The sequence below is a fragment of the Thalassophryne amazonica genome, chromosome 9 (assembly GCF_902500255.1).
Source record: "Thalassophryne amazonica chromosome 9, fThaAma1.1, whole genome shotgun sequence".
Classification (NCBI taxonomy): Eukaryota; Metazoa; Chordata; class Actinopteri; order Batrachoidiformes; family Batrachoididae; genus Thalassophryne; species Thalassophryne amazonica.
The window spans coordinates 17,256,199-17,283,195 of record NC_047111.1 but is presented as its reverse complement, the minus strand read 5'-3'; the positions used below and the strand labels follow the sequence as shown (position 1 = coordinate 17,283,195).

The following is a 26,997-nucleotide window of genomic DNA, read 5'->3' as shown; positions in this document are numbered from 1 at the left end:
CTGAGTAGGAGAGACCCTGGTTTGACTGTGAAGAATAGATATTTGAATGTATTTTAATATGCTAATTTAATGTTTGTAAAATGTGCCCAGGGACTGCAGATGAAAATAATCTTTAGCTAAATTTGGTGTAAAGCATTTAATCTTTTTTGATTGTGTTTACACATGATCCCTGTTTAAATAAACAAATACATTAAACTGGACTATTTCATTTATATATTTCATTGATTTATTGTGATGGTGTTATGCATATTTTATACTGCAGATCCTCATGGAAGACCAAGGAAAGATCAGGGAAGCCACTGGTGAATGTCCCAGGGGAATCAAATGTAGCCATGCCGCAGCCCTGCTGGTGTGGGCAATACATAATGTGAGTTCCACAGATGTTGCCTGCAAGTGGAAAAAACCCAGCACTGGCACCATTGTGAAACCTGTAGAGGAACTTTTTCCAGCTAAGGTGCCCGTTACTCACCAGCACACCGAGCCAAGATGACCACCGGTGGCTCTTGAATCAGTTTCAGGGTCAGTTTACTGGGATTTCCTGGCTGCTAGCCCCTGAACCTCAAGTCAAGCATCATCCGCTGCTTGAGCTGTCAGTTGAGTGCATCGTTAACACCAACAAGCACCTGGGCAGTGATGCTGTCCTTTCTGCGCTGCAGTTGTTGCCATATCAAATAAAAGAAACGCAGGAAGCGACTGTAGGCCAAAAAGAGAATAAATTGTGGCATGAATTAAGGAAGGGTCGCTTGACTGCGAGTAATTTTGGATTGATTTTAAATTCCAAAAGAGTCACCCCATCTCTAATCAAGAAGTTGACAGCTATGCAGAACCTTCAAGGGGTGCATGCCATCGAATGGGGAAATGCCCATGAACAAAATGGCATAAAAGCTTTTGAGGAGGGAGTGGGAAGACATGTGTCCATCTGGTTTGTGGCTGTCTGGGTCTGGTATCCTCGGTGCTTCTTTTAGAGGTGAAGTGCCCCTACAAGTGGAGGGACAATACAATGGAGGAGGCAGTAAGGGACAATTCTTTTTATTTGTACCAGGATGAAGCAGGTGCATTTCATTTAAAAAAAAGAGCACCCATACCGGCATCATGTTCAAGGTCAACTGCACATCACTGGTTGGGACACTTGCTTCTTCAGTGTGTGGACCACAAAGGAGTGTCTTATCATTTAAATCCCTCGGGATGAAGCTTGGCAGGAAAATGTGCCTGTCCTAGAAGCCTTCTTCCATACCCATATTTTGCCCTTGCTTTTATGAATTACTATTAATAACTGTTGATATCTTGTGTTATCTACCAGTTTTATGTTTTTATGTTCAGTAGTGGATGAAATACTCAACTTTGTTAAGTAAAGGCACAGATACAGTTGAAGAAAGTCAAGGACAAGTTTAAAGGAAATTGTTAAAAATGTACTTAAGTACAAGAGTAAAAGTATTGTACACTTTAAATTGTGCTGTTTTGGTGATCAAATTGATTACCTATTTTTGTAATAAATGAGTAGGTATTTGTTTGATCAAAATTTAATATGTTGAAAATGACTCTCATTTATCTGGTCCCAAACTGTAAAACAATACTTTTCAGTGTCATTTAAAAAGGTAATTGAGTAGAAAAAACATTTAGTGCTCTCAAGTGTAGTGAAGAAAAAGTAAAACATATCCACTGTAAAGTGCACATATGTAAATAGTTTAAGTACAGCGCTTTTACTTTTGTACTTAGTTACTTTCCCCAACTGTTGTTTAAATATTCCAACATTTTAAGACATGCATCTGAAAGCAATAAAACAATTTTAATGTGTTTCTACATCAAACTGAAATTGGTCATATTCATAACTGATAAACACTGAGAGATTACACAACAATGTGAGGTTAGCCCCAAAAAACAAATCAGTCTAATCACTGATATTTACACTGACTTCCCTAATAAGTGGGTTCTGGAGATTAACTAAGGCACAGCAAAGTTGCACTACTACATTTGCATGGCTCCGCAAGGTGTGAGGTATGCTGTTTAGGATTTTAAAGTCCTTTAGACGAGCATTGGCCAGTTCAACATGCACTCTTGCACGTGCAATTTCCTTTTGTCAGTTGGACCTCAGCTTCTGTCAGCTTTCCATGATGTAAAAATGGGGGGATGTTTAATGTCACACCTTGAGGCAAAATGTCAGATATCAAAAATCCTTTATCTGCAAGGATTGTGTCACCAGACTTGAAAACTTTGAGAATCCCACAGTCAGACACAATGCTTTTGTCAGAGGTAGAACCCGGATACAACTTGCTGCAAAACGTTATTACAGCATTTGGAGCCACACCGATTAAAACTTTGAAACTGTGCATTCCCCTGTATGCAGAGTAAGTCTGCTTTTGCAAGTCCATTGAGGATGGAGCATCAATTTTAATGTCTGTGCAATCAATGATCATTCTGCAGTTTGGAAAATGACGAAATGAGGATGGAAGGCTTTGTTGGTTTTTTTCACAACTGGGCACACTTGACATTATATCCTTGAACCACAGCTGATGAGCAACATAAATAAAAGTCAGGACAACATTACTTACACATGTAGCACTGCAATGAAAAAGTTGGGCAAGATGCAGGTTAGTGTAGTTATGTCAGATTTTCATTAACATCATTAAAATTTTGTCTTCAAAAGGTAAACGCACAATATTCCATTTATAAAAGTAAATAATAGATGATCTAAATCTATGGATGTATCCATGTATGCATGTATTAACAAAGATATTAAAAATTTGTCTGTGAGGTAAACCAGTTTCCATCCTCAAGACCTTTTCATCAAGAGCGGCTGCTGAGAACCTGGCACATGAACAAGAATGGGCAGGCAGGCTCTCTATGGTCTGCTCCTCTGGCTCTGCTCTGGTCTGGGACTTTTTCGGTTTTGAAAATGTGTTGGTCCTTTCTTAAGACCATTGGTGAAATGGCATGAACATATTCTTGAGTTAGCATCTGGAGCTTTGTCTGCCCGTCTATGTAAAGAAGGATATTATAGAAACATAACATTTACTTTGTTTATTACACATTTGATTTTTTTTTTTTATCACAACTTTATTGTCCATTATGAGCAAAAATTTGAAAGTAATTTACATATTTACCTTATGTACCTCATCCACCGAAACTTAGTACTTCTGTCCGTTGGAAAACGATGGAATTTGTACACAGAAGTATCCGAGCGGTGCTGGCAGCCAGGAGCATAACACTGCACCATATTCCTATTCAAATATCTAAAAAAAAATAATAATAATAATAATTAACATATATCACATTACAATCTTAGAAACAAGTTAATTATGATCTTTTCATTCTTATCGGTAGATAACGCGAAACCACGTCTTTCTAAGAAATATATATTAAGCGAGTCATATCTAATTAATTTCACATACTTTGCTAAGTATTTAATAGTAAAATATCAAATAAACACTACTTTAAAACCTACTTTTGCACTCTTTACCCGCAACAACGCACTCCTGCTGGCGCAATTGTTTACGCTGCAATGACTTCTGGGATGCGTAGTTTTTGAAACCAGGAAGTGAAATATGTACACAGTGTTGTACCTTGGCCTTTTTTTTTTTTAATGTTTCGAACTTATTTTTAAATTTAAATGATAGCCGTTTTGGTCACGAGTACCCACGTAGCTGATTAGCCCTTCACGTATCTGTATATGCTTAATATTAGCATTTTTAGGAACGCCTATGGCCAAAATGAATGGAGAAATTTACTTCCGGCACCAGTCGGCTCTTCGAGGTGGGCGGTCACTTTTGAGCTCCATACCCCTACCTGGACAGACTTTTTAACCTGGGTCAAGTTCTCTGACCATTTAAAAACACTGGAACACTTTAAAACGTCTCACGATTTTTGAGAATGACTATTAGTGCACCCTCTACTGACAGAACCTGTTACTGCAGCTTACGTTATATTGGTCGCGTCTTCGCTTTTTAGTGCCTTATCTCAAGAACCAGTTGACCAATTTAGTTCATAATTAGCAGAAGGGTGTACTTGAATGATCCCTCGACACCAATTGATTACAGTGACTTTGGGGTCAATTTCAAGGTCACAGAAAGATATTCAAGATATTGTCATTGCCACCATTGTTAGCATATCTTAAGAACCACCTGACCAGTTTCATTTGTATTCAACATAAGGGTGTACTTGAGTGATTCCCAACACTTTGTATTACTGATTTGTGGGGACTGGGGTATATATATATATATATATATACACAATGAGTAAAATAAGTATTTGAACACCCTGTGGTTTTGCAAGTTCTCCCACTTAGAAATCATGGAGGGGTCTGAAATTTTCATCTTAGGTGCATGTCCACTGTGAGAGACAATCTAAAAAAATCCGGAAATCACAATGTATGATTTTTTTTAATAATTTATTTGTATGTTACTGCTGCAAATAAGTATTTGAACACCGACCAACCAGTAAGAATTCTGGCTCACACAGACCTGTTAATTTTTTTTAAGAAGCCCTCTTATTCTGCACTCTTTACCTGTATTAATTGCACCTGTTTGAACTTGTTACCTGTATAAAAGACACCTGTTCACACACTCAATCAATCACACTCCAACATGTCCACCATAGCCAAGACCAAAGAGCTGTCTAAGGACACCAGGGACAAAACTGTAGACCTGCACAAGGCTGGGATGGACTACAGGACAACAGGCAAGCAGCTTGGTAGAAGACAACAACTGTTATGATTATTTATTCGAAAGTGGAAGAAACACAAGATGACTGTCAATCTCCCTCGGTCTGGGATTCCATGCAAGATCTCACTTTTTGGGGTAAGAATGATTCTGAGAAAGCTCAGAACTACACAGGAGGACCTGGTCAATGACCTGAAGAGAGCTGGGACCACAGTCACAAAGATTACATTAGTAACACATGATGCTGTCATGGTTTAAAATCCTGCAGGGCAGCAAGGCCCCCCTGCTCAAGCCAGCACATGTCCAGGCTCATTTGAAGTTCAACAGTGACCATCTGGATGATCCAGAGGAGGCATGGGAGAAGGTCATGTGGTCAGATGAGACCAGAATAGAGCTTTTTGGAATCAACTCCACTTACCGTGTTTAGAGGATGAGAACAACCCCAAGAAAACCATCCCAACCGTGAAGCATGGGGGTGGAAACATCCTACTCTGGGGGTGCTCTTCTGCAAAGGGGACAGGACAACTGCACCGTATTGAAGGGAGGATGGATGGGGTCATGTATTGCGAGATTTTGGCAAACAACCTCCTTCCCTCAGTAAGAGCATTGAAGATGGGTCATGGCTGGGTTTTCCAGCATGACAATGACCCCAAACACACAGCCAGGGCAACTAAGGAGGAGCTCTGTAAGAAGCATTTCAAGGTCCTGGAGTGGCCTGGCCAGTCTCCAGACCTGAACTCAATAGAAAATCTTTGGAGGGAGCTGAAACTCCAAACCTGAAAGATTTGGAGAAGATCTGTATGGAGGCGTGGACCAAAATCCCTGCTGCAGTGTGTGAAAACCTGGTGAAAAACTACAGGAAACGTTTGACCTCTGTAATTGCAAACAAAGGCTACTGTACCAAATATTAACATTGATTTTCACAGGTGTTCAAATACTTATTTGCAGCAGTAACATACAAATAAATTATTAAAAAATCAAACATTGTGATTTCCGGATTTTTTTAATTTTTTTTTTTTTAGATTATGTCTCTAACAGTGGACATGCACCTAAGATGAAAATTTCAGACCCCACCATGATTTCTAAGTGGGAGAACTTGCAAAACCGCAGGGTGATCAAATACTTATTTTCCTCACTGTGCATATATATATATATATATATATGTATATATATATATATATATATATATATATATATATATATATATATATATATATAAAATCTGCTAATGACATTTTCATTGTCTAAATTTTAATTAGATTCATAAAGTAATGTTGCAACACAAAGCAACCAAATTATTTTAAAACTCACTTCAAAAGTAAAATTCCACATGCCTCAGTTCTTTATTTGTTTATTTATTTTGCGATAATGAAGGTTTTGAACTGTGACGGCGTCCAGGAGCCTGGCCAAGGTCTGGAATTAATGGGTCTTAATGCGCCGGAGGTCAAGGCCGAGCATTGACGCTGCCATTACCTCAGCGGGGACACAGGATGGGATAATCTGAATCAGCACGTCCATAAACTGAGACACGTGTCTCCAAGTTGAACTCAGCTAATCAGACAAGCCCCCAGGAGCTTCTGGATCCTTTTTTACAGGACCAGAGCCAATTGGTTCTGAGGCAGGGGGCCCAATAAGCACAGAAACCTGCCTCACGTGGTTATTTGATCCAGTAAATATGTTCTTCAGCTGCTCGTAGGAGCCAAACTTCTAATTTATTTTTATTTATTTATTTAGTCCTTCGGTTCCTGTCATTCATAACGTGAATTATCTCGACCTTTCCGCCTCATGTATGTAAGTACTTATTACCTCCGCCAAGGACGTAATAAAATCAGCGGCATTTATTTATTTGTCTGTTAGCAGGATTACGTCAAAACTACTTCACCGATTTTGACTACATTTTCACCACAGATAGATATTCAGTCATGGAAGACGCCACTGAATTTTGGAGGTAATCCAGATCCAGATTCTGCATGAGGATTTCAATTTGTACGCTTCACTTTGTCAGATTTTGGATTACATCAAAACTACTTAACAGATTATCACCAAATTTTCACCACACATTGGTGTTAGGCTTTGGAAGACTCCATTAAATTTTGGAGGTGATCTGGGTCCGGATCCAAATTCTGGATCAAGATTTCACTTTGTAGACTTTTAAGGATTACGTCAAAACTATTTCACGGATACGACATCACGATGTAAAACCAAGATCAGGAGGACACTATTTTGTTTCAGCTTGTGAATTAAATATCAGATTGCAAAATCCTCATCAGTCGGATGGTTCTGGATCAGTGTGCAGTTAATTTTTCAATTTTTCAATTTATTTTCCTTTATATAGCACCAAATCACAACAGAGTTGTCTCAAGGCGCTTCACACAGGTAAGGTCTAACCTTACCAACCCCCAGAGCAACAGTGGTAAGGAAAAACTGCCTCTAAGGAAGAAACCTCAAGCAGACCAGACTCAAAGGGGTGACCCTCTGCTTGGGCCATGCTACAAACATAAATTACAGAAACAATTCACAGAACAATTCACGGACGAATATACAAGAATTGCTGTTGGTGTACAGGACAGGAGGGTTGCCAGCACAAACACAACTCCCATCTCTGGATGGAGCTGCACCTTAAACAGAGAAAAAAAACAGAATCAGGCATCAGAAAGACAAAAACATACTGTATAATTTGCCAGCATTAATCAACAAGAAAAACAGAAGAAATACTAAGGTGATCGCCGGCTGCTAGCCCTAAGCTTCACTAAAAGACCCAGAATTTAGGTAAAGCTGAGGCCGCAGCACGCTCCAATTACTAATAACATGAATTAAAAGAGTAAAAAGCGTAAAACAAAACTGTACCAGTATGCTAAACATATGAAAGGGAAACTAAGTGCATCTTAAGTCTGGACTTGAAAGTCTGCACAGAATCTGATTGTTTTATTGACGCAGGGAGATCATTCCACAGAACAGGGGCACGATAAGAGAAAGCTCTGTGACCCGCAGACTTCTTATTCACCCTAGGGACACAAAGTAGTCCTGCACCCTGAGAACTTAAAGCCCGGGCCGGTACATAAGGTTTAATTAGGTCAGCTAGGTAGGGAGGTGCCAGCCCATGAATAATTTTATAGGTTAGTAGCAGAACCTTAAAATCTGATCTCACTGGGACAGGAAGCCAGTGAAGGGATGCCAAAATGGGTGTAATGTGGTCGAACTTTCTGATTTGTGTCAAAAGTCTGGCTGCAGCATTTTGAACCAACTGGAGAGCCCTAATGCTGGACTGCAGTAAACCAGAAAATAGAACATTACAGTAGTCCAATCTAGAAGAGATGAATGCATGGATCAGGGTCTCAGCATCAGCCATACTAGTTACCATAGTTACAGCCATAGTTACTACACTGTGTTGTGGAATCCAGATCCAAGTAAAGTCCGGGTCATGATGTGAATCACATATCTGTTATTTTGACTCCTCGTCAGCCCTTGGCAGACATCAGAAATATCGGATGGATCTTGTTTATTCTGTGTGGCAAAGTGTTTCCTGCGTTTGACGCTCAGGACGCTGGTCGTTGTTATTAACAGTACCAACGCCACTTGTGTTTGAATTTACACGCCAACAAGAACCACAAATGGACAATAAATAACCATAGAAATCCTGGTGTTCCACCAGCAAATCCCCATGATGGCGGTGAATTTCCACACCAGAGATTGTTGCTGCCAAAATAAGTGTGCCACCCTCTGGTGGTACAGGACTCACTGGTCAGAGTATTTCTCCGATACATTGCATAAGCGGGAAGGCACGGCTCGAAATCAAAGCACAAAGGAGCAAGTCAGTCCTGTACAGGCCCTGATGAACCCCCTTCTGTATGGGGCGCCAGTCCAACTCCAGTTACTCACATGAGCGGGAGTCGAACCAAGGTCTACATTTTGGTAGGCCAGTAATCCACTGAGCTACCTGCTCTATGATGCACCAAAAGCTGCCTCCAGGTTTGATTACCCCAAGAGCAAGCACACAGGTGACAATCTGCTAAGGAAAAACTCCCTCTGATGATTTGAGGAATAAACCTCAAGCAGACCAGACTCAAAGGGGCGACCCTCTGCTTGGGCCATGCTACTGACACAATTGACAAAGCAATTTACAAAACGAATATACAGGACATTTTGCCGGTGCACATGACAGGAGGGTTGCAGAAGTAGACACCACACCCAATCTTGATGCAGGGAGATCATTCCACAGAACAGGGCCACGATAAGAGAAAGCTCTGTGACCCGCAGACTTTTTATTCACCCTAGGGACACAAAGTAGTCCTGCACCCTGAGAATGCAGAGGCCTCGCCGGTACGTAGGGTTTAAGTAGGTCAACTAGGTAGAGAGGTTCCAGTCTGTGAACAATTTTATAGGTTAGTAGCAGAACCTTAAAATCTGATCTCACAGGGACAGGAAGTCAGTGAAGAGATGCCAAAATGGGTGTAATGTAGTCAAACTTTCCGCTTCCTCTCAAAAGTAGAAAATAGAACATTGCAGTAGTCCAATCTAGAAGAAACAAATGCATGAATCAGGGTCTCAACATCAGCCATAGACAGGATGGGATAAATCTTTGCTATATTTCGCAGGTGGAAGAAAGCAGTCCTCGTAATATCTCTAACGTGGAGGTCAAAGAACAATGTAGGATCAAAAATTACCCCAAGGTTCCTCACTTTGTCAGTGTGATGTATGACACGTGAGCCTAGGCTAAGCGTTAGCTGGTCAAATTGATGCCAGTGTCTCCCTGGACCAAGAACCATCATTTCAGTCTTATCAGAGTTTAAAAGCAGGAAGTTGCTAGACATCCAGCTTTTCACTGATGCAAGGCAATCTTCTAAGGATTTTATGTGTATGAGATTACCAGCAGTTATTGACATGTACAACTGAGTATCATCAGCATAGCAATGAAAGGTAATCCTAAAACACAGCAATATGTGCCCAAGGGGTGCCATATAAAGGGAGAAAAGCAGGGGGCCTAAGATGGACCCTTGTGGAACCCCAAATTTCATGTCACTAATGCTACGTTTACACATAACGATGACAAGTCACGAATGCCACGAAGTACACATTCTTGGCCGCTGATCACGAATGTGATTATTCGGGGCAGAGGCATCAGGTGTCCTCAGGAACTGCTGCAACCTGTTACCACACGTTACGATTAATGGAACATGTTGCCGGAGAATTATCAGGAACCATTATGCACGGTCAAGAATAGTGTTCCACGTTGTTACGCGCTATCGCGCGCTATTGCGCGTAACAGCGCATCGTTAAGTTCTGTCACGTTGTGAACGAGGTGAATTGTTTCCACACACACACACACACCCATATTCATCCAACCGAATTCAGATCGCTCCAGTTTTTCAGAAGAACTTTGTGACTGCATGTGTAGTTGGGCTCTGTGCCATGGAGTGGCGCAGAGAGGAGGAGGAGGACAGCGCCAGATGTGTGGCTTCATGCGGCTCTCGTCTGGCGCATTTTCCCAAACATCAGGCACATGCAGCAGGTGGAACACCTGCAGGAGCGCGCTGAAGAGCACTGAAATTTGACTTTTAGCCGACTTGGTGTCAGCAATCAAACAATGTTGTGCAGCGCAGGGTTAAATGGTGCGCGCGCTTCTTCCTCCGCCGGACTGGAGGAGGGGCAGAGATGTCTGGCTGCACGTGAGTCTCCTCTCGCTCCTCTGGTTCAGACTCGTTCTCCCGCTCATCGGTTACAGCAGGTGGAACACCTGCAGGAGCGTCCCGAGGAGCTTCAGCAGGAACTGTGAACCGACATTTGAAGCCGAGTTTAATTGTGTGCACGTGACAGAAAACTGATCCGTCGTGGCGCGCAGTGAAATGTGACGCCGTGTTACAAGTCGTGTCAAAACTTGACAGTTTCCGTGTCACTTCGTAATAACGCGTGACAGTTTGGGCTTCAAGGTTGTGCTTTTTGTTGATGTTCCGAGTTTCGTCAGCATGCCTAGTGAGATACTATCAAATTCTGTAAACAGGTAACACCTCAGTAATGGCGCCCACCTCAATAGCAGGGTGTAGTGGCTGGGTTAAGGCATGCCAGAATATGTTTAACCTAATGTTGTCTATTTTATTCTCAAAGTAATCCAGGAAATTTTGTGCTGTAAAAGGAGAGTGAACTACAGATGGTTGCCCATGAATAAGTGTTGCCACCATGTCGAACAAGAACTGAGTTATGCTTGTTTTTGTTGATCAAATCAGAGTAATAGGTCCGCTTTGTAGCCAGTAATGCATGCTTATAGTCTAAGATAGCATCATGCCACACAAGGTGGAATACTTCTAAATTTGAACTACGCCATTTCCGTTCTTGACCTCTGGCCTTATGGTAAATGGACTGCATTTATATAGCACTTTTCCATCTGCATCAGACGCTCAAAGTGCTTCACATGTGAATGCCACACATTCACCCCCATATGAGGGTGCTGCCATACAAGGCATTCACTACACGCCGGGAGCAACTAGGATTAAAGACCTTGCACAAGGGCGCCCTTAGTGATTTTCCAGTCAGGCTGGGATTTGAACCAGGCCTCTCACGCCCAATGCTTTAACCACTAGATCATCACCTCCCCTTATGCTTGAGGTCACACAAGTAATCACTGAACCAATGTGACTGTGTTTTGGGGGGGCGTGGTTTTAACACAGGTGGCGCAATCATGTGGAGTGTGGTTTTGAGCACTGAGTTTAAACTATCCACAAGTCTGTCTACTGATTGGGCATTTTCCAAACGTGAAGGTAAGACATCAGGCAGTCTAGCTTCGAGTTCAGTAGTCGTTGATGCGTCGCCCCAGTGATAAATAAGGTTGTTCTTCCACTAAACACAGCAGCGAAACTGTAAACTTAATAAGTGAGTGATCAGAGACCACTGATGTAAGAAGCATGGTGTCAATATTCATGACAGCAATACCACATGCGAGAACCAAAGCCAGGGTATTTCCACTAATGTGCGCTGAGTCCTGAATGCATTGCTGAAATCCTAATAATCCGCAAATCTATAAATGATTTGCAGATGGATCAGAAGGCTTATTTACATGAATGTTAGTCACCAATGATCAGAATGTTATCTGCACTAGTTGACAAGTTAGAGATAAACTCACCAAATTTATCTAAGAATTCAGAATATGGGCCAGGAGGCCTATATACAGTGACAAAGTAATACGGCTGATTTTTATTATTCCAACCTTGGCAATACGTAATATCCTGAGCAGAGCAGAGAATCAGATGCTCAAATGAGTTATATTTGTGACCCCCAACATCTAATACGTTAAACCTGTATTTATAAATAAGAGTAACACCCCCGCCTTGCTTTGCATCACAAGGGACGTGACTAAATGTATATGCTAGTGGGCAGGCTTCATTTAAGGGAAGGACAGCTGTAGGTTTAAGCCAGGTTTCACATAACCCAGTCATATCTAAGTGATGATCAATAATTAAATCATTAATCAAGAATGTTTTTGAGTACAGTGATCTTATGTTAATGAGACCCAGACTAAGGACCTAAGTGGAGTTGACAGTTGGACTATTTTGGTTTAGGGGAGGTTCCAGAGTAGCATATACAACCCCTGGCAAAAATTATGGAATCACCGGCCTCGGAGGATGTTCATTCAGTTGTTTAATTTTGTAGAAAAAAAGCAGATCACACACATGACACAAAACTAAAGTCATTTCAAATGGCAACTTTCTGGCTTTAAGAAACACTATAAGAAATCAAGGAAAAAAAGATTGTGGCAGTCAGTAACGGTTACTTTTTTAGACCAAGCAGAGGAAAAAAATATGGAATCACTCAATTCTGAGGAAAAAATTATGGAATCACCCTGTAAATTTTCATTCCCAAAACTAACACCTGCATTATATCAGATCTGCTCATTAGTCTGCATCTAAAAAGGAGTGATCACACCATGGAGAGCTGTTGCACCAAGCAGACTGACATGAATCATGGCTCCAACACGAGAGATGTCAGTTGAAACAAAGGAGAGGATTATCAAACTCTTAAAAGAGAGTAAATCATCATGCAATGTTGCAAAAGATGTTGGTTGTTCACAGTCAGCTGTGTCTAAACTCAGGACCAAATACAAAAAACATGGGAAGGTTGTTAAAGGCAACATACTGGTAGACCAAGGAAGACATCAAAGCGTCAAGACAGAAAACTTAAAGCAATATGTCTCAAAAATCCAAAAATGCACAACAAAACAAATGAGGAACGAATGGGAGGAAACTGGAGTCAACGTCTGTGATCGAACTGTAAGAAACTGCCTAAAGGAAATGAATTTACATACAGAAAAGCTAAACGAAAGCCATCATTAACACCTAAACAGAATAAACAAGGTTACAATGGGCTAAGGAAAAGCAATCATGGACTGTGGATGACTGGATGAAAGTGATATTCAGTGATGAATCTCGAATCTGCATTGGGCAAGGTGATGATGCTGGAACTTTTGTTTGGTGCCGTTCCAATGAGATTTATAAAGATGACTGCCTGAAGAGAACATCTAAATTTCCACAGTCATTGATGATATGGGGCTGCATGTCAGGTAAAGGCACTGGGGAGATGGCTGTCATTACATCATCAATAAATGCACAAGTTTACATTGATATTTTGGACACTTTTCTTATCCCATCAATTGAAAGGATGTTTGGGGTTGATGAAATCATTTTTCAAGATGATAATGCATCTTGCCATAGAGCAAAAACTGTGAAAACGTTCCTTGCAAAAAGACACATAGGATCAATATCATGGCATAGGGTCAATGTCAACGAGCAGATCTGATTTGATGCATGTTTTAGTTTGGGGGATGGAAATTTACAGGGTGATTCCATAATTTATTCCTCAGAATTGAGTGATTCCATATTTTTTCCTCTGCTTGGTCTAAAAAAGTAACCGTTACTGACTGTCACAATCTTTTTTTCTTGATTTCTTATAGTGTTTCTTAAAGCCAGAAAGTTACCATTTGAAATGACTTTAGTTTTGTGTCATGTCTGTGATCTGCTTTTTTTCTACAAAATTAAACAACTGAATGAACATCCTCTGAGGCCGGTGATTCCATAATTTTTTGCCAGGGGTTGTATAAGATGCCTGGAAGTAGGTTTAGGTTTGAGACATTCCACATGGGTTGTAGGTAGCAAACATGAAATATTTGATATTGCTGGAACAACCAACAGGCCATCCTCAATTTCAATAATAAGAAACCTCAAATTTGGTAGTTTTGATAGGGATGTGGTGGAAAACGCTTAACATTTCTGAAGTGATGTGCTTTTTGAAAATAATTTTAACCTGCAATTAATCAACTGAATTTGAGGAAATTAAGTAAAATGTGGAAATGGATGTTGAGAAACATTCCCAGAGTTAGAGAGTCAGTAATACAATCAATGCTAAATTATGGTTAAATTCACAGAAATGAATCATTAAAGTATGATGAGCGCCTTTGGACTGCCCCTACAAGTTCTAACCAGCGAATCATGTGGCTTTTAGATTTTTGGTTTAAAGAATGTTTACATGTGTACCTAATAAAGTGGCCAGGCAGTTTTATTTCATTATTAATTATTACTTAAAGGGAATGATCATAATAATTCTTTTTATAACTGTGAAGATGTTCATTTATATTAGAATATGCTTTATAATGTTAGATTTCATATATATACACATATGTACACACACACTATCTACACTCAACAAACATATAAACGCAACACTTTTGGTTTTGCTCCCATTTTGTATGAGATGAACTAAAAGATCTAAAACTTTTTCCACATACACAATATCACCATTTCCCTCAAATATTATTCACAAACCAGTCTAAATCTGTGATAGTGAGCACTTCTCCTTTGCTGAGATAATCCATCCCACCTCACAGGTGTGCCATATCAAGATGCTGATTAGACACCATGATTAGTGCACAGGTGTGCTTTAGACTGTCCACAATAAAAGGCCACTCTGAAAGGTGCAGTTTTGTTTTATTGGGGGGGATACCAGTCAGTATCTGGTGTGACCACCATTTACCTCATGCAGTGCAACACATCTCCTTTGCATAGAGTTGATCAGGTTGTCAATTGTGGCCTGTGGAATGTTGGTCCACTCCTCTTCAATGGCTGTGCGAAGTTGCTGGATATTGGCAGGAACTGGTACACGTTGTCATATACGCCGGTCCAGAGCATCCCAAACATGCTCAAGGGGTGACATGTCCGGTGAGTATGCCGGCCATGCAAGAACTGGGACATTTTCAGCTTCCAAGAATTGTGTACAGATCCTTGCAACATGGGGCCGTGCATTATCCTGCTGCAACATGAGGTGATGTTCTTGGATGTATGGCACAACAATGGGCCTCAGGATCTCATCACGGTATCTCTGTGCATTCAAAATGCCATCAATAAAATGCACCTGTGTTCTTCGTCCATAACAGACGGCTGCCCATACCATAACCCCACCGCCACCATGGGCCACTCGATCCACAACATTGACATCAGAAAACCGCTCACCCACATGACGCCACACACGCTGTCTGCCATCCGCCCTGGACAGTGTGAACAGGGATTCATCCGTGAAGAGAACACCTCTCCAACGTGCCAAACACCAGCGAATGTGAGCATTTGCCCACTCAAGTCGGTTACGACGACGAACTGGAGTCAGGTCGAGACCCCGATGAGGATGACGAGCATGCAGATGAACTTCCCTGAGATGGTTTCTGACAGTTTGTGCAGAAATTCTTTGGTTATGCAAACCGATTGTTTCAGCAGCTGTCCAAGTGGCTGGTCTCAGACGATCTTGGAGGTGAACATGCTGGATGTGGAGGTCCTGGGCTGGTGTGGTTACACGTGGTCTGCGGTTGTGAGGCTGGTTGGATGTACTGCCAAATTCTCTGAAACGCCTTTGGAGACGGCTTATGGTAGAGAAATGAACATTCAATACACGAGCAACAGCTCTGGTTGAAATTCCTGCTGTCAGCATGCCAATTGCACGCTCCCTCAAATCTTGCAACATCTGTGGCATTGTGCTGTGTGATAAAACTGCACCTTTCAGAGTGGCCTTTTATTGTGGGCAGTCTAAGGCACACCTGTGCACTAATCATGGTGTCTAATCAGCATCTTGATATGGCACACCTGTGAGGTGGGATGGATTATCTCAGCAAAGGAGAAGTGCTCACTATCACAGATTTAGACTGGTTTGTGAACAATATTTGAGGGAAATGGTGATATTGTGTATGTGGAAAAAGTTTTAGATCTTTGAGTTCATCTCGTACAAAATGGGAGCAAAACCAAAAGTGTTGCGTTTATATTTTTGTTGAGTGTATATATACACTATAAATACTAATTGACAAAAATTAGGAAATCTTGAATAGAATTTTCTCCCACATGAATAGTGAAATATTGCACCAGAAGCTGAACAAAAATACTTTGAAACAGCACTTTCAGATTTAAAACAGAAAACAAACCGAACAAAAGTATCACATAAATATTCTGACTTGTGTTGTAACATTATAAAATAAATGGAAGTTTTTCTTACAGAAACTTTATTTTTTAGAACAGTGCTTTCCCTTAAAAAAATCTTTATTAGTCTCAGTACCTTTTCTGAGATTCAGACAATCAGTTATTTAATATATATTTCATGTTTCTCAGTCTTAAAGTGTAAAAAATACAACAACCTTCATTTAAAGCAGTCACAGTTTATCTCGATAATAACAGTGATGATGATAATTTTGGCAGAATTCTAAAATCAGTTCAGATTTTGAGTCCCAGTGGGGAAAAAAAAAAATGAACAAACCGATCACTTATCCGTATTATTGATTTCAGTAACCTTCGGGTGTTTCAGTATTTTCTGATCAATTGAATCATTTATTTGTGAACATCTTCACTTCAATCACAGCCTATTAAACAGTTTTTACACTGTGGACTCAAAGGTGTTTTTAATAATGGCAACAAATCAAAAGAAATTCAGACTTTATGTACAAAAATGAAAACATGAATAACTTTTCTCATCGATACAAATCTTTACAACATGACATCAATTAAATAAAAACTATAAAAAGGTTTTATATGCACAAAAATAAATTATATAACATTACACTCTGCTGTCAAACTTATTTTTTAGTGTTTATTGTCAGATACATTCATAAAAACAAGATAAACTTTAAAGTGCAAACTACATAAAAGAACACATCAGATTTACTTTGAAATATTTGTGGTTATATAATCAAACCCTCATTAATAAAGCATGAATTTGTTGTAGTTTTTATTCTCATTTTAGCTTTAAGACTTTAAAGCCCCCCTCAGACATTTTACACCAGTTTGTCTCCGCAGTATCATTTAGCAAAAACAAACAAAAAAAGACTTGAAACATGTCCAATTTAATCTGACTGGTCTGCAAGTTTGAAACAAGATCATTCCTATTTAATTAAATTTAAACAATTTAATGCATTTTAAAAGTAGAAGAACAAGGGTGATACATTGCATTTCAGTTTTGCGCTTTGATCCATTTGGATCAAAGTTGTGGCTCTTTGTTTTAAAGTTGTCCTAAATTACATTTTACAAATTAATATAGCAGCCAACAACTATTTATGTAAATATTTTGTGGTTTAATGGCATCCTGCAGAGAGAATGAAGCGACACTCCCTCTGTGCTTTTCTATCCTCTGTTGATATTCCCAGTGTGGCTGCACATGCACATTTAGTGCATGTGAGTCCTGCCCTCACGTTCATAAAAAAAACAAAAAAACAACAACAGTACTCACTGCTCACCGTATACCTGCAGCTAAACAGATCGCATTGACTTTCCCGAAACAGACATAAAAATCACATTTTGAAAAAAAAAAAAAAAAAAAAAAAAAAGCATCTGAGCAAAAATATGATCAGACAAGAATCCACAAACATCTGACGTTCCCCACAGAGAGAGCTGTTAGACCTGTTAAAAGGCTCCAGGTGCCATTCCTTCTACTTGATGTGAAGGGAATCTTTGTTTACATTATGAAAATCAGGCTATTGTGACATTTAGCGGCAGAAAAAATAAATAAATTACAGCACCTTTAAGTATCATCGCTGCCTGTTGGAAATGTATCATTTTCTGTGCGTTTCATGTTGCGTATGTGAAAAGGGCTTTAACAAGTAAAAAAGATTTCACCCACTACGTTTCACTCCCAGTCACTTCATCTTCACCGATGATTCATTGTTAAATTTAGCATCATTAGCTTTTGATTTGAATGGGTTAAATTTGGATTTCTCTGTTTAAATTATGATATTTGAGCATTTGGTTGGAAAGCCTCAACCTGCAAATCCTCTAATGGCCACTAGATGCTGGCTCCAAGAGTCCAACTTTTAGAGACAAAACAGAAGTGTCCTAAATTGTCTTTAGAAAACCTGAAATTTATTTATTTACTTTTTACAGATCCCAATGAGTGTAATTACTGATTCATGCTTTTGAATTGTTCATTTATGTTCGCGGATTATTTATTTTCCTTCTATTTTATTGTTTGTACAACGTCTACTAACCATTAAAGGAACAATCGGACTCAGCGACAGAAGTACGTTTTGTTAGGTTTTCTTGTTTTGGTCTTTAACGTCTTGCATGTTTCACCATGGCCCTGCCCACATTCAGACCAGCGGAGCTCCAGGACCCTCAAAGGTCAAAGTTCATTCTGTGTCAGATGGTTTGTCATTTGTAATTAATTTTACAATAACTGTATTTGTTTTGTTTGTTTAGTGATCGGAGCTCGACATGCAGCTACAAATTATTATTATTGTTAAATGTCTTACAGCAGTAAAACGTTTTACAATTCCTTATTATTTGTTTTTAGCAAGATAAAAAATTATATGGAAATAGTTATTTTTTGAAAATGATTTAAATACTTTCTAATTTAGCCAACATTTTACTCTTTGATACTTAAATCCAGTTCAAAATTTGGTTTAAAATTTAATATCCTGAATGTAGAATTATTTTAAACCAGTAAGATTAGTTGAGTCTTTATTCAGCACTTTTGCTGTTTACAATTGCTTAAAACTAATTTTAAAAAAGTAATTAAAATAAGTTTGAAACATGCTTAAGCAATTTTAAAGTGCTTTTCGTTACTTTCTCATGTTTGCCGTAAAACTGTTTATAACTGGTTAATTTAAAAAGAAAAAATCTGGAGCAAATCAAATTTGCTTTTTTTTAAAAAAAATCAATGATTTGAGGTCAGTTGATGAAAACAGCTGATTTTCTTCTGCTGATTGATAGATTCAGATTTATGTTTTTCTTGGCCACAATTTCAAAATTATCACAAATATTTCAATGTCAAAACCGAGTAGCTCAAATTTCATTCAGTAAAATCTGGATTGATGGCGTTCTGATCTAAAGGAGTTGTTTAGTTCAATCACTGACAGCAAACGGGCAGTGAACACAAGGCCGCCGCGTGTCACAGCATCGACGAATCAGTCACAACGAAACCCAAAATCAATGCTTCTAGAAACGTTCCTGATCTCATCAACGAATCACATTCAGACATTTTTGTCTTCTGGGTATAAACTAAAAACCATCAAAACTTCATATCAGAAGTTTCAATGTTGCAAACTGAAATTCCTTCATCTTTGAGCGGCATTCCTTCATTTTAGCTAAAAACAAAACAATCAGGTGCTAAAACTTCGGTTTCGCTTTTGTTTCCTTGAGTGGCATAACTTCACCAGCAGTCCAAGCACCAGGATCAGCGCCAGCGTCGTCACTATGACGACAATGAGGTTAAGCCTCCAGATGTCCACAGTACGGCAGGAGTCCTGGGTCACCTGCTCAATGTTGATCGGCTCCGAATCATCCACGTAGACGCAAGTCACCGTTTCAATGTCTGGAACAACCACCGCCGAGCGCCGGACCATGTGGAGGAAGCGAAGGTTGCTACAGCAACTGAGGGGATTGGAGCCCATGTAGAGCGTTTTGAGTGAGCGCTCCAGAGCCAACACGGTGCTGTACTCCAAAGTGACAAGGTTGTTGTGTCGCAGATTAAGGGACTCGATGGACGAGTCTTTGTTCCACTGCGGGAGGGTTGTCAACTGGTTTGTGGACAAGTCCACAAATTTCAGACTCCTCAGCGAGGACAGGTCCACATTCAGTCTAGAAATATTGTTTTCTTGCAGGAAGAAGTCTACCAGGGAATACTCAAGACCAGTAAGGGAATGGCTGTCCATATCCAAACCCGGGTTCAAGGACAGGTCCAGTAACCTCAGAGGAGTGTTTGAAAAAGCGTTTGCAGGAAGCGTCTTCAGATGGTTTTCAGAGAGGTACAGATACTGCAGGTTTGAAACCGAGCCAAAGGAGACACAGCCTGGAGGGTCCTGGTCTGGGGTGCAGATTTTCAGCCTGTTCTGCTGAAGCTGTAGATATTTAATCTTTGGAAGTCTTTGGAATGTTGGATGCTCCAGGGTGGTGAGGTCATTTCCTTGTAAGAAGAGCTGCTCCAGCGACTGCAGAGTGCTTTCCCCAAATGTCAGCGTCTGCAGGGAGTTGTAGCTGAGATCAATGATCTTCACGATCTGAAGGAGGCCTTCATTGATGATGGAAAACGAGCCCACGCAGTTGTTGCTCACGTTGAGGACCTGCAGCGACGGCATGCAGCAGAGAAACGACTGCGGTATGATTTTCAGTTGGTTGTAGCTCATGTCCAGGTGTTTGAGTTTGGAAAGGTCTTGGTGCGTGTTGCTAAATCCCAATGATGTGTGAGACAAAAACGTGTCCCTGAAGTTTTCCAGTTCCTCTCGACTCCCCGTAATGTTGGTGGTCTGAAGCTGGTTTCGAGAAACATCCAGATATTCCAGCTTATTTTTTTTAGGGACCAGAGGAAAATAAGGCATTTTGTTTTGGCTCAGGTCCAGATGGAGAAGCTCATACACATCGTCTGAAATGGAGCTGCGGAAGGTCTCCATACTGTTCTGGCTCAGGTTTAGCACTTTGAGTTGAAGGAGATTGAAGTCTGTGATGCAGGAGATGGAGTTCTTGGACAAATCGAGCTCAGTCAAGTTGGACAAGGAGTCAAAACCTCCGCTCTCGATCTCCAAGATCACGTTGTTGTGGAGGCTGATTTTTCTCAAAGCTGAGGAACCACTGAACATGTTTTGCCTGATTTTGGTGATGCTGTTGCTGCTCAGAGAAAGGTTCGAAAGAGACGGTGACTTGGACAGGAAATAGTCTGTCATGCTCTCGTGAATGCCGTTAGTCGACAGATCAAGCGACTCTACAGCTGTAAGAGGTCCAATGTTGGTTTTGGAGAGAGCAAAAACATTCAGATGGTTCCTGGACATGTCCAGGACTTTCAGATCAGTCATGTCTTCAAAGAGTTTGGGTTGGATGAAGTGGATCTTGTTTGAGTGAAGATTGAGTCTCCGGAGGCTGGTGTGGTGTGCCAGGGCTTCCTGGGTGAGGTTTTGCAGCTGGTTGTGTGACAGGTCCAACGTTTGGACACCTTGAGGAAGGTGGAGGGGCACGCTTCTCAGGCTCAGGTTCCTGCAGAACACGTCCAGCTGCACCTACGAACAAACAAACAGGAGTGAGATGAAGCTGGTGGACCGCCACACAGTCACACAACCTGGACCTCATCTGAAGCACTCGAGATACGTCGTGGTCTCAGCAGTGACATGATCAGATTCATGGCCGATTGTTCTTCTGATCAGTAATTAAAACAAAAAAAATGAGGTTTTTTGGATTTCAGCAGAACTGATAAAAACCAAACCTGTTTTTAAGAAGCCTCTATGAAGTGGATCTGGAACAGAGGCTCTGGCACTGGGTTTAGGATCCGGATCCTTTGTTGAACATTATGAGAGATTTTGGTGCAAAACATCCAAACACACAAAAAGACTATGTTTTGTTGGACAAAACAGACTTTAATGGTCTCTACAGACAGAGCAGAATCCAAATCTGGATCCAGGGTTTTTATATGGTGATAAAAGGTGTTTTTAATCATGTGTTCAAACATTTAACTCGTATATCTCGATGAGAACAGTTGGCGCGTGCCGTCCAGCTGACGGCGAGGATTCCTGAAGGAGTTACTCACAGGTTTAGTCCTCTTTGGGAGTTTTTTTTTCTCCCTGAGGAGCCAAATATTTAAGATTTTAGTCTTTAAGTGAAACCACATGGACGAGCTCTTAAACATCTCGTAAATCCCCCTGCTGTTTTCTCTGAGGTCCCGTGGGTTTTTTTTTCCAGGTGTCTCTGTAAGAGAGATGTTTGTGTTGAACAGAAAAATGTTACCAGCTCGCGTTCCGAAAACACAGTTGCTATATCATAAAGTAAGATCAATCAATCAATCAATCAACTTTTTTCTTATATAGCACCAAATCACAACAAACAGTTGCCCCAAGGCGCTCCATATTGCAAGGCAAGGCCATACAATAACCATGAAAAACCCCAACAGTCAAAACGACCCCCTATGAGCAAGCACTTGGCCACAGTGGGAAGGAAAAACCCTCCAGCAGAACCAGGCTCAGGGAGGGGCAGTCTTCTGCTGAGACTGGTTGGGGCTGAGGGAAAGAACCAGGAAAAAGACATGCCGAGAAGGGGGGCAGAGATCGATCACTAATGATTAAATGCAGAGTGATGCATACGGAGCATCAAGATCGATGTTTAAGATTTTATTCATGTCAGTCTTGATGAAATTCAACACGAACCAAAAATTAACGGGAGGTAAATGGCCCGAGGGCTCGAGACACATTTGCCCAAATATTTATTGTAATTATATTTATTGTATGTTAGTTTACATATACACTCTGTGTCACAGTGTTAAAGTGTCTGATTTGTTTTTAACGTTATTTATGACTTATAGACAACAAATGACAGTACACTTCATAGTAAGTAGTAGTAAGTATACTGGAAAAGTACTGAAATAATACACTTACAAATGCACTATAATGTATACTGGAGAAGTACTAAAGTAGTACACTTACAAATGCACTATAATGTACATTTATATGTACATATATATAGGGGAGGTGATGGTCTAGGGCTTGAGTCCAGAAGATCATGGGTTCAAATCCCCGCCTGACTGGAAAATCACTAATCACTTGTACAGCAGCACCCTGACATCGGGGTGAATGTGAGGCATTATTGTAAAGCGCTTTGAGCGTCTGATACAGATGGAAAAGCGCTATATAAATGCATTTACTATAAAGTATACTGGAGAAGTACTAAAGTAGTACACTTACAAATGTACTATAATGTATACTGGAGAAGTACTAAAGTAGTACACTTACAAATGTACTATAATGTATACTGGAGAAGTACTAAAGTAGTACACTTACAAATGTACTATAAAGTATACTTGAGAAGTACTAAAGTAATGCACTTACAAATGTGCTATAAAGTATACTGGAGAAGTACTAAAGTAGTACACTTACAAATGTACTATATAGTATACTGGAGAAGTACTAAAGTAGTACACTTACAAATGTACTATATAGTATACTGGAGAAGTACTAAAGTATACTGGAGAAGTACTAAAATGCACTTACAAGTGCACTTAGTACTAAAGTATTAAACTTGAGTTGGACTTGTCTTTTATTTTTTAAGGGAAACCGACATGAAACTTCTTCTCGCCGTCGCTCCCGTACTCGTCTTTGATGTCTTTGAAGAGGCGGCACCTTTTTTTGTTTTTGCTCTGGTTCCAGCAGACGACAGATGCCAGACTGAACGCTGCGATTTTGGAACAAATTAAACAAAGGGTTGGTGGGGGGGGGGCAACTGTAGCATGTTCCATCAAAACAAAAAGTACTTGAATACCAACGCTGCATGCTGTTAACAAATACGTCTTCCTTTTATGCTTTTATGATGTTATCATGACACCACTTATACCAGTCAATCACAAATATTGTGCTGATCAATATAAATCTTCAGATCATCTCTCGAGCCCTGTTGGTTGCTGAGATGAAGCAGAAAATGTTTTCATTGACCTTGACCTTTATAAGAGCTTCTCCAAAAGTTCATCATCTTCAGATATCTGCCCGAGTGACGTTTGGAGAAAATCTGTCCAACCGATTATTAGTCATCCTGATCACAAACAGACACGCACACGGCACGCGCGTCCAGCACACACATCCAGCGCGCATGCCCAACACACACACACGCATTGGGTCCAACACACACACGCGCGTCCAACACCCATACACACACACACACACGCGCGCGCGCGTCCAACACACACACACACACAAACGCGCGTCCAACACACACACACACACAAACACGCGCGTCCAACACACACACGCGCGTCCAACACACATACAAACACGTCCAGCACACACACGCACACACGCGCGCACGCACGCGCGCGTCCAACACACATACATACACACACACACACACGCACGTCCAACACACATACATACACACACAAACACATCCAGCGCGCATGCCCAACATACATACACGCATTGGGTCCAACACACATACATACACACACACACACACACACACACATCCAGCGCGCATGCCCAACATACATACACGCATTGGGTCCAACACACATACATACACACACACACACACACACACACACACACATCCAGCGCGCATGCCCAACATACATACACGCATTGGGTCCAACACACATACATACACACACACACACACACACACACACACACACACACACATCCAGCGCGCATGCCCAACATACATACACGCATTGGGTCCAACACACATACATACACACACACACACACACATCCAGCGCGCATGCCCAACATACACACACTCATTGGGTCCAACACACATACATACACACACACACACACACACACGCACATCCAGCGCGCATGCCCAACATACACACACTCATTGGGTCCAACACACATACATACACACACACACACACATCCAGCGCGCATGCCCAACATAAACACACTCATTGGGTCCAACACACATACATACACACAAACACGCGCGTCCAACACACATACAAACACGTCCAGCACACACACACAAACACGCGCGTCCAACACACATACATACACACACACACACACACACACAAACAAACACGTCCAGTGCGCATGCCCAACATACACACACGCATTGGGTCCAACACACATACATACACACAAACACGTCCAGCACACACACAAACACGCAAGTCCAACACACATACACACATACAAACACGGCCAGCGCGCACACACGCGCGTCCAACACAAACACACACGTCCAGCACACACGCACGCACGCACACACACACACGCGTTCAGCACGCATACGTGTCCAGCGCACACACACTTGCGCGCGCGTCCAGCACGCACACACACGCGTCTAGTACACACGCACACATGTCCAGCGCACGCGCAAACACACACACGTGTCCAGCACACACGTCCGGCTCTTCTGCACACACACACGGGTCCAGCACACACACGGGTCCAGCACACATACACACACACGTCCAGCACACACACGGGTCCAGCACACATACACACACACGTCCAGCACACACACACGGGTCCAGCAGACATACACACACACGTCCAGCAGACATACACACACACGTCCAGCACACACACGGGTCCAGCAGACATACACACACACGTCCAGCACACACACGGGTCCAGCAGACATACACACACACGTCCAGCACACACACACGTCCAGGAAACAGAGATTTCACACTTTAAAAATTAAATGACATTTAACTTATTTTGACTGTGGCAGTCGTGTGCGCTCAGACTGTGGGATAAAAGTGTCACAAATAAACTGCCTGTGGTTGACTTTACTTACTGCTCGGCATGCTGGAAGGTGGTGGGGAGGCCGCGTGACCGCCGATGCGCAGCTGAGGAGAAGTGGGACGAGAAGCTGGAAGGCGGCCATGGTGCTGCAGTGGAGACAAGAGTCCACACACATGAATGCAGGAAGCAGCAGGTGACACCAGGAAAAGGGAAGTCGTCCTACTGGCTGCGTGACCTTTGACACAGCTGTTTGTGCCCCGGTGCACAAAAGGGGCTTTTTGCTTTGACTGTGACATTTGTGCAACGTAACGCAGCTCAGCAGATAAGATTACCAACGAGGAAGAGTTTCCAGCAGCTCAGGTTGAAAATAAATCACAGGGCTGAGGCGTGTTGTCGGCGTCCTGAGACCGTCTGCGAGGCCTCGTGACTCATCCACTTTGAGTTCTGGCCCTCGTTATGAGAAAACTTGTTCCTGATCGTAAGCACAACAAACGCGGCGCTGTGCACAGAGCGGCGTGGGAGTGGGGACCTCTGGGGCAGCAGACGCCCACTAGGCGCCGCACAACGACACGGAAACTCAGGTGATGTTTAAGATGCAAACTGACACCAGATTTAAAATATTTTAACTTATTGATCCTGTCATTCCAAGAGAGTGACAGTGACATCACAAAGTCCTGTAGATCCAAGAACTTTACATACTGATGTCAGAAAACGTGGCTGTCATTAGTAGTTGAAAACAAAACAGTAAAACCAGGTTTCTGATCAATAATCACGTCATCAATCAAGTAATCAGTTCCGACTTACCTGCATTTAACCTTCTGGAGTCCAAAGACACCTCATCTGCTCTTCTTCTACTCGTTTTAATTTATCTACAAAACATCCTTTTTTCCCTTCATCCGTGTAGGAACTGGAAAAATTCTGATATTTTTGCCGATTTGAAAAAAGTGTAAGAACTGGAAGAGCGCTCTGTACAAGACTGCAGGACCTCAGACCGCTCGTTTGTTTTAAAAGGTCCTGGCTCCGCCCCTTTATTTGTATCCACCCCTAACAAATTTTGAATAATGGTTAATCTCTTAACATTTTATAATTATATCATGGCTCCGTCCACTTGATCAAGATCCAGGAGTCTAATTCTTGTCTGTCCGAGGTCAGACTTTGCATCATGTTTGAAGGAACTTTACAATTTTTGACGAATCCTGATGACACACCCACAGCTAAAAGGAAATCACTCATGATGTCACAAAGGAAATGAGATTAGGTTCTGAAAGCTTATCTCTAAAAACCAGATCGAGACGACTAAGTGAGTCTGGATCCTTCTGACAGCTGAGTTTCTGGGCTTTGGTGAGTTGATGCAGATCAAAAAGTTACGTTAGTTTACAGGAAACATGTTGAAAATGCTGATAAGATCAAAACCTTTTTAAATCTCTAATCCGGAATCCATGTTGCTAAACAAAATCCGGTGCCAGTCCAAGTTGTGGATCAGTCAGCAGGACTTCCAAAAAAGCAAATCAAGGAACAAAAACAAAGAGCTGAGACTTTACCTGACTGTGAGCTGAGGACTAATCTGAGGACTGGATCCAGATCCTGTCAGGGTCACCCACCACCCTCCACAGATCAATTCGAGCAAACGTCACGAGTGTGTCTCATCTGATCCACATCGTCCAGCATCAC

General features: G+C 41.4%; 1 protein-coding gene and 1 long non-coding RNA gene across 4 annotated transcripts; both read right to left on the bottom strand.

The window, feature by feature from the left end:
- Positions 1 to 2,880: 2,880 nt before the first annotated feature.
- LOC117517889 lies at positions 2,881 to 3,495 on the bottom strand. The gene is made up of 3 exons (XR_004562880.1): positions 3,443 to 3,495; positions 3,102 to 3,230; positions 2,881 to 2,975 (listed from the first exon to the last, which is right to left on the bottom strand). It is a non-coding gene; the product is annotated as an uncharacterized LOC117517889 (long non-coding RNA).
- A 12,923-nt stretch (positions 3,496 to 16,418) lies between these two features.
- On the bottom strand, positions 16,419 to 26,997 carry lrrc32 (leucine rich repeat containing 32). 3 transcript variants are annotated; one of them, XM_034177691.1, is made up of 3 exons: positions 26,868 to 26,997; positions 25,379 to 25,472; positions 16,419 to 21,147 (listed from the first exon to the last, which is right to left on the bottom strand). In XM_034177691.1, exons 2-3 carry the CDS (start codon positions 25,466 to 25,468, stop codon positions 19,261 to 19,263), a joined length of 1,977 nt encoding a protein of 658 aa, XP_034033582.1. In that variant the 5' UTR covers positions 25,469 to 25,472; positions 26,868 to 26,997; the 3' UTR covers positions 16,419 to 19,260. The 3 variants fall into 3 exon arrangements, with proteins under 3 accessions (XP_034033582.1, XP_034033583.1, XP_034033581.1); XM_034177692.1 differs by lacking the exon at positions 26,868 to 26,997 and adding an exon at positions 26,131 to 26,274; XM_034177690.1 differs by lacking the exon at positions 26,868 to 26,997 and having other exon boundaries at positions 25,379 to 25,745.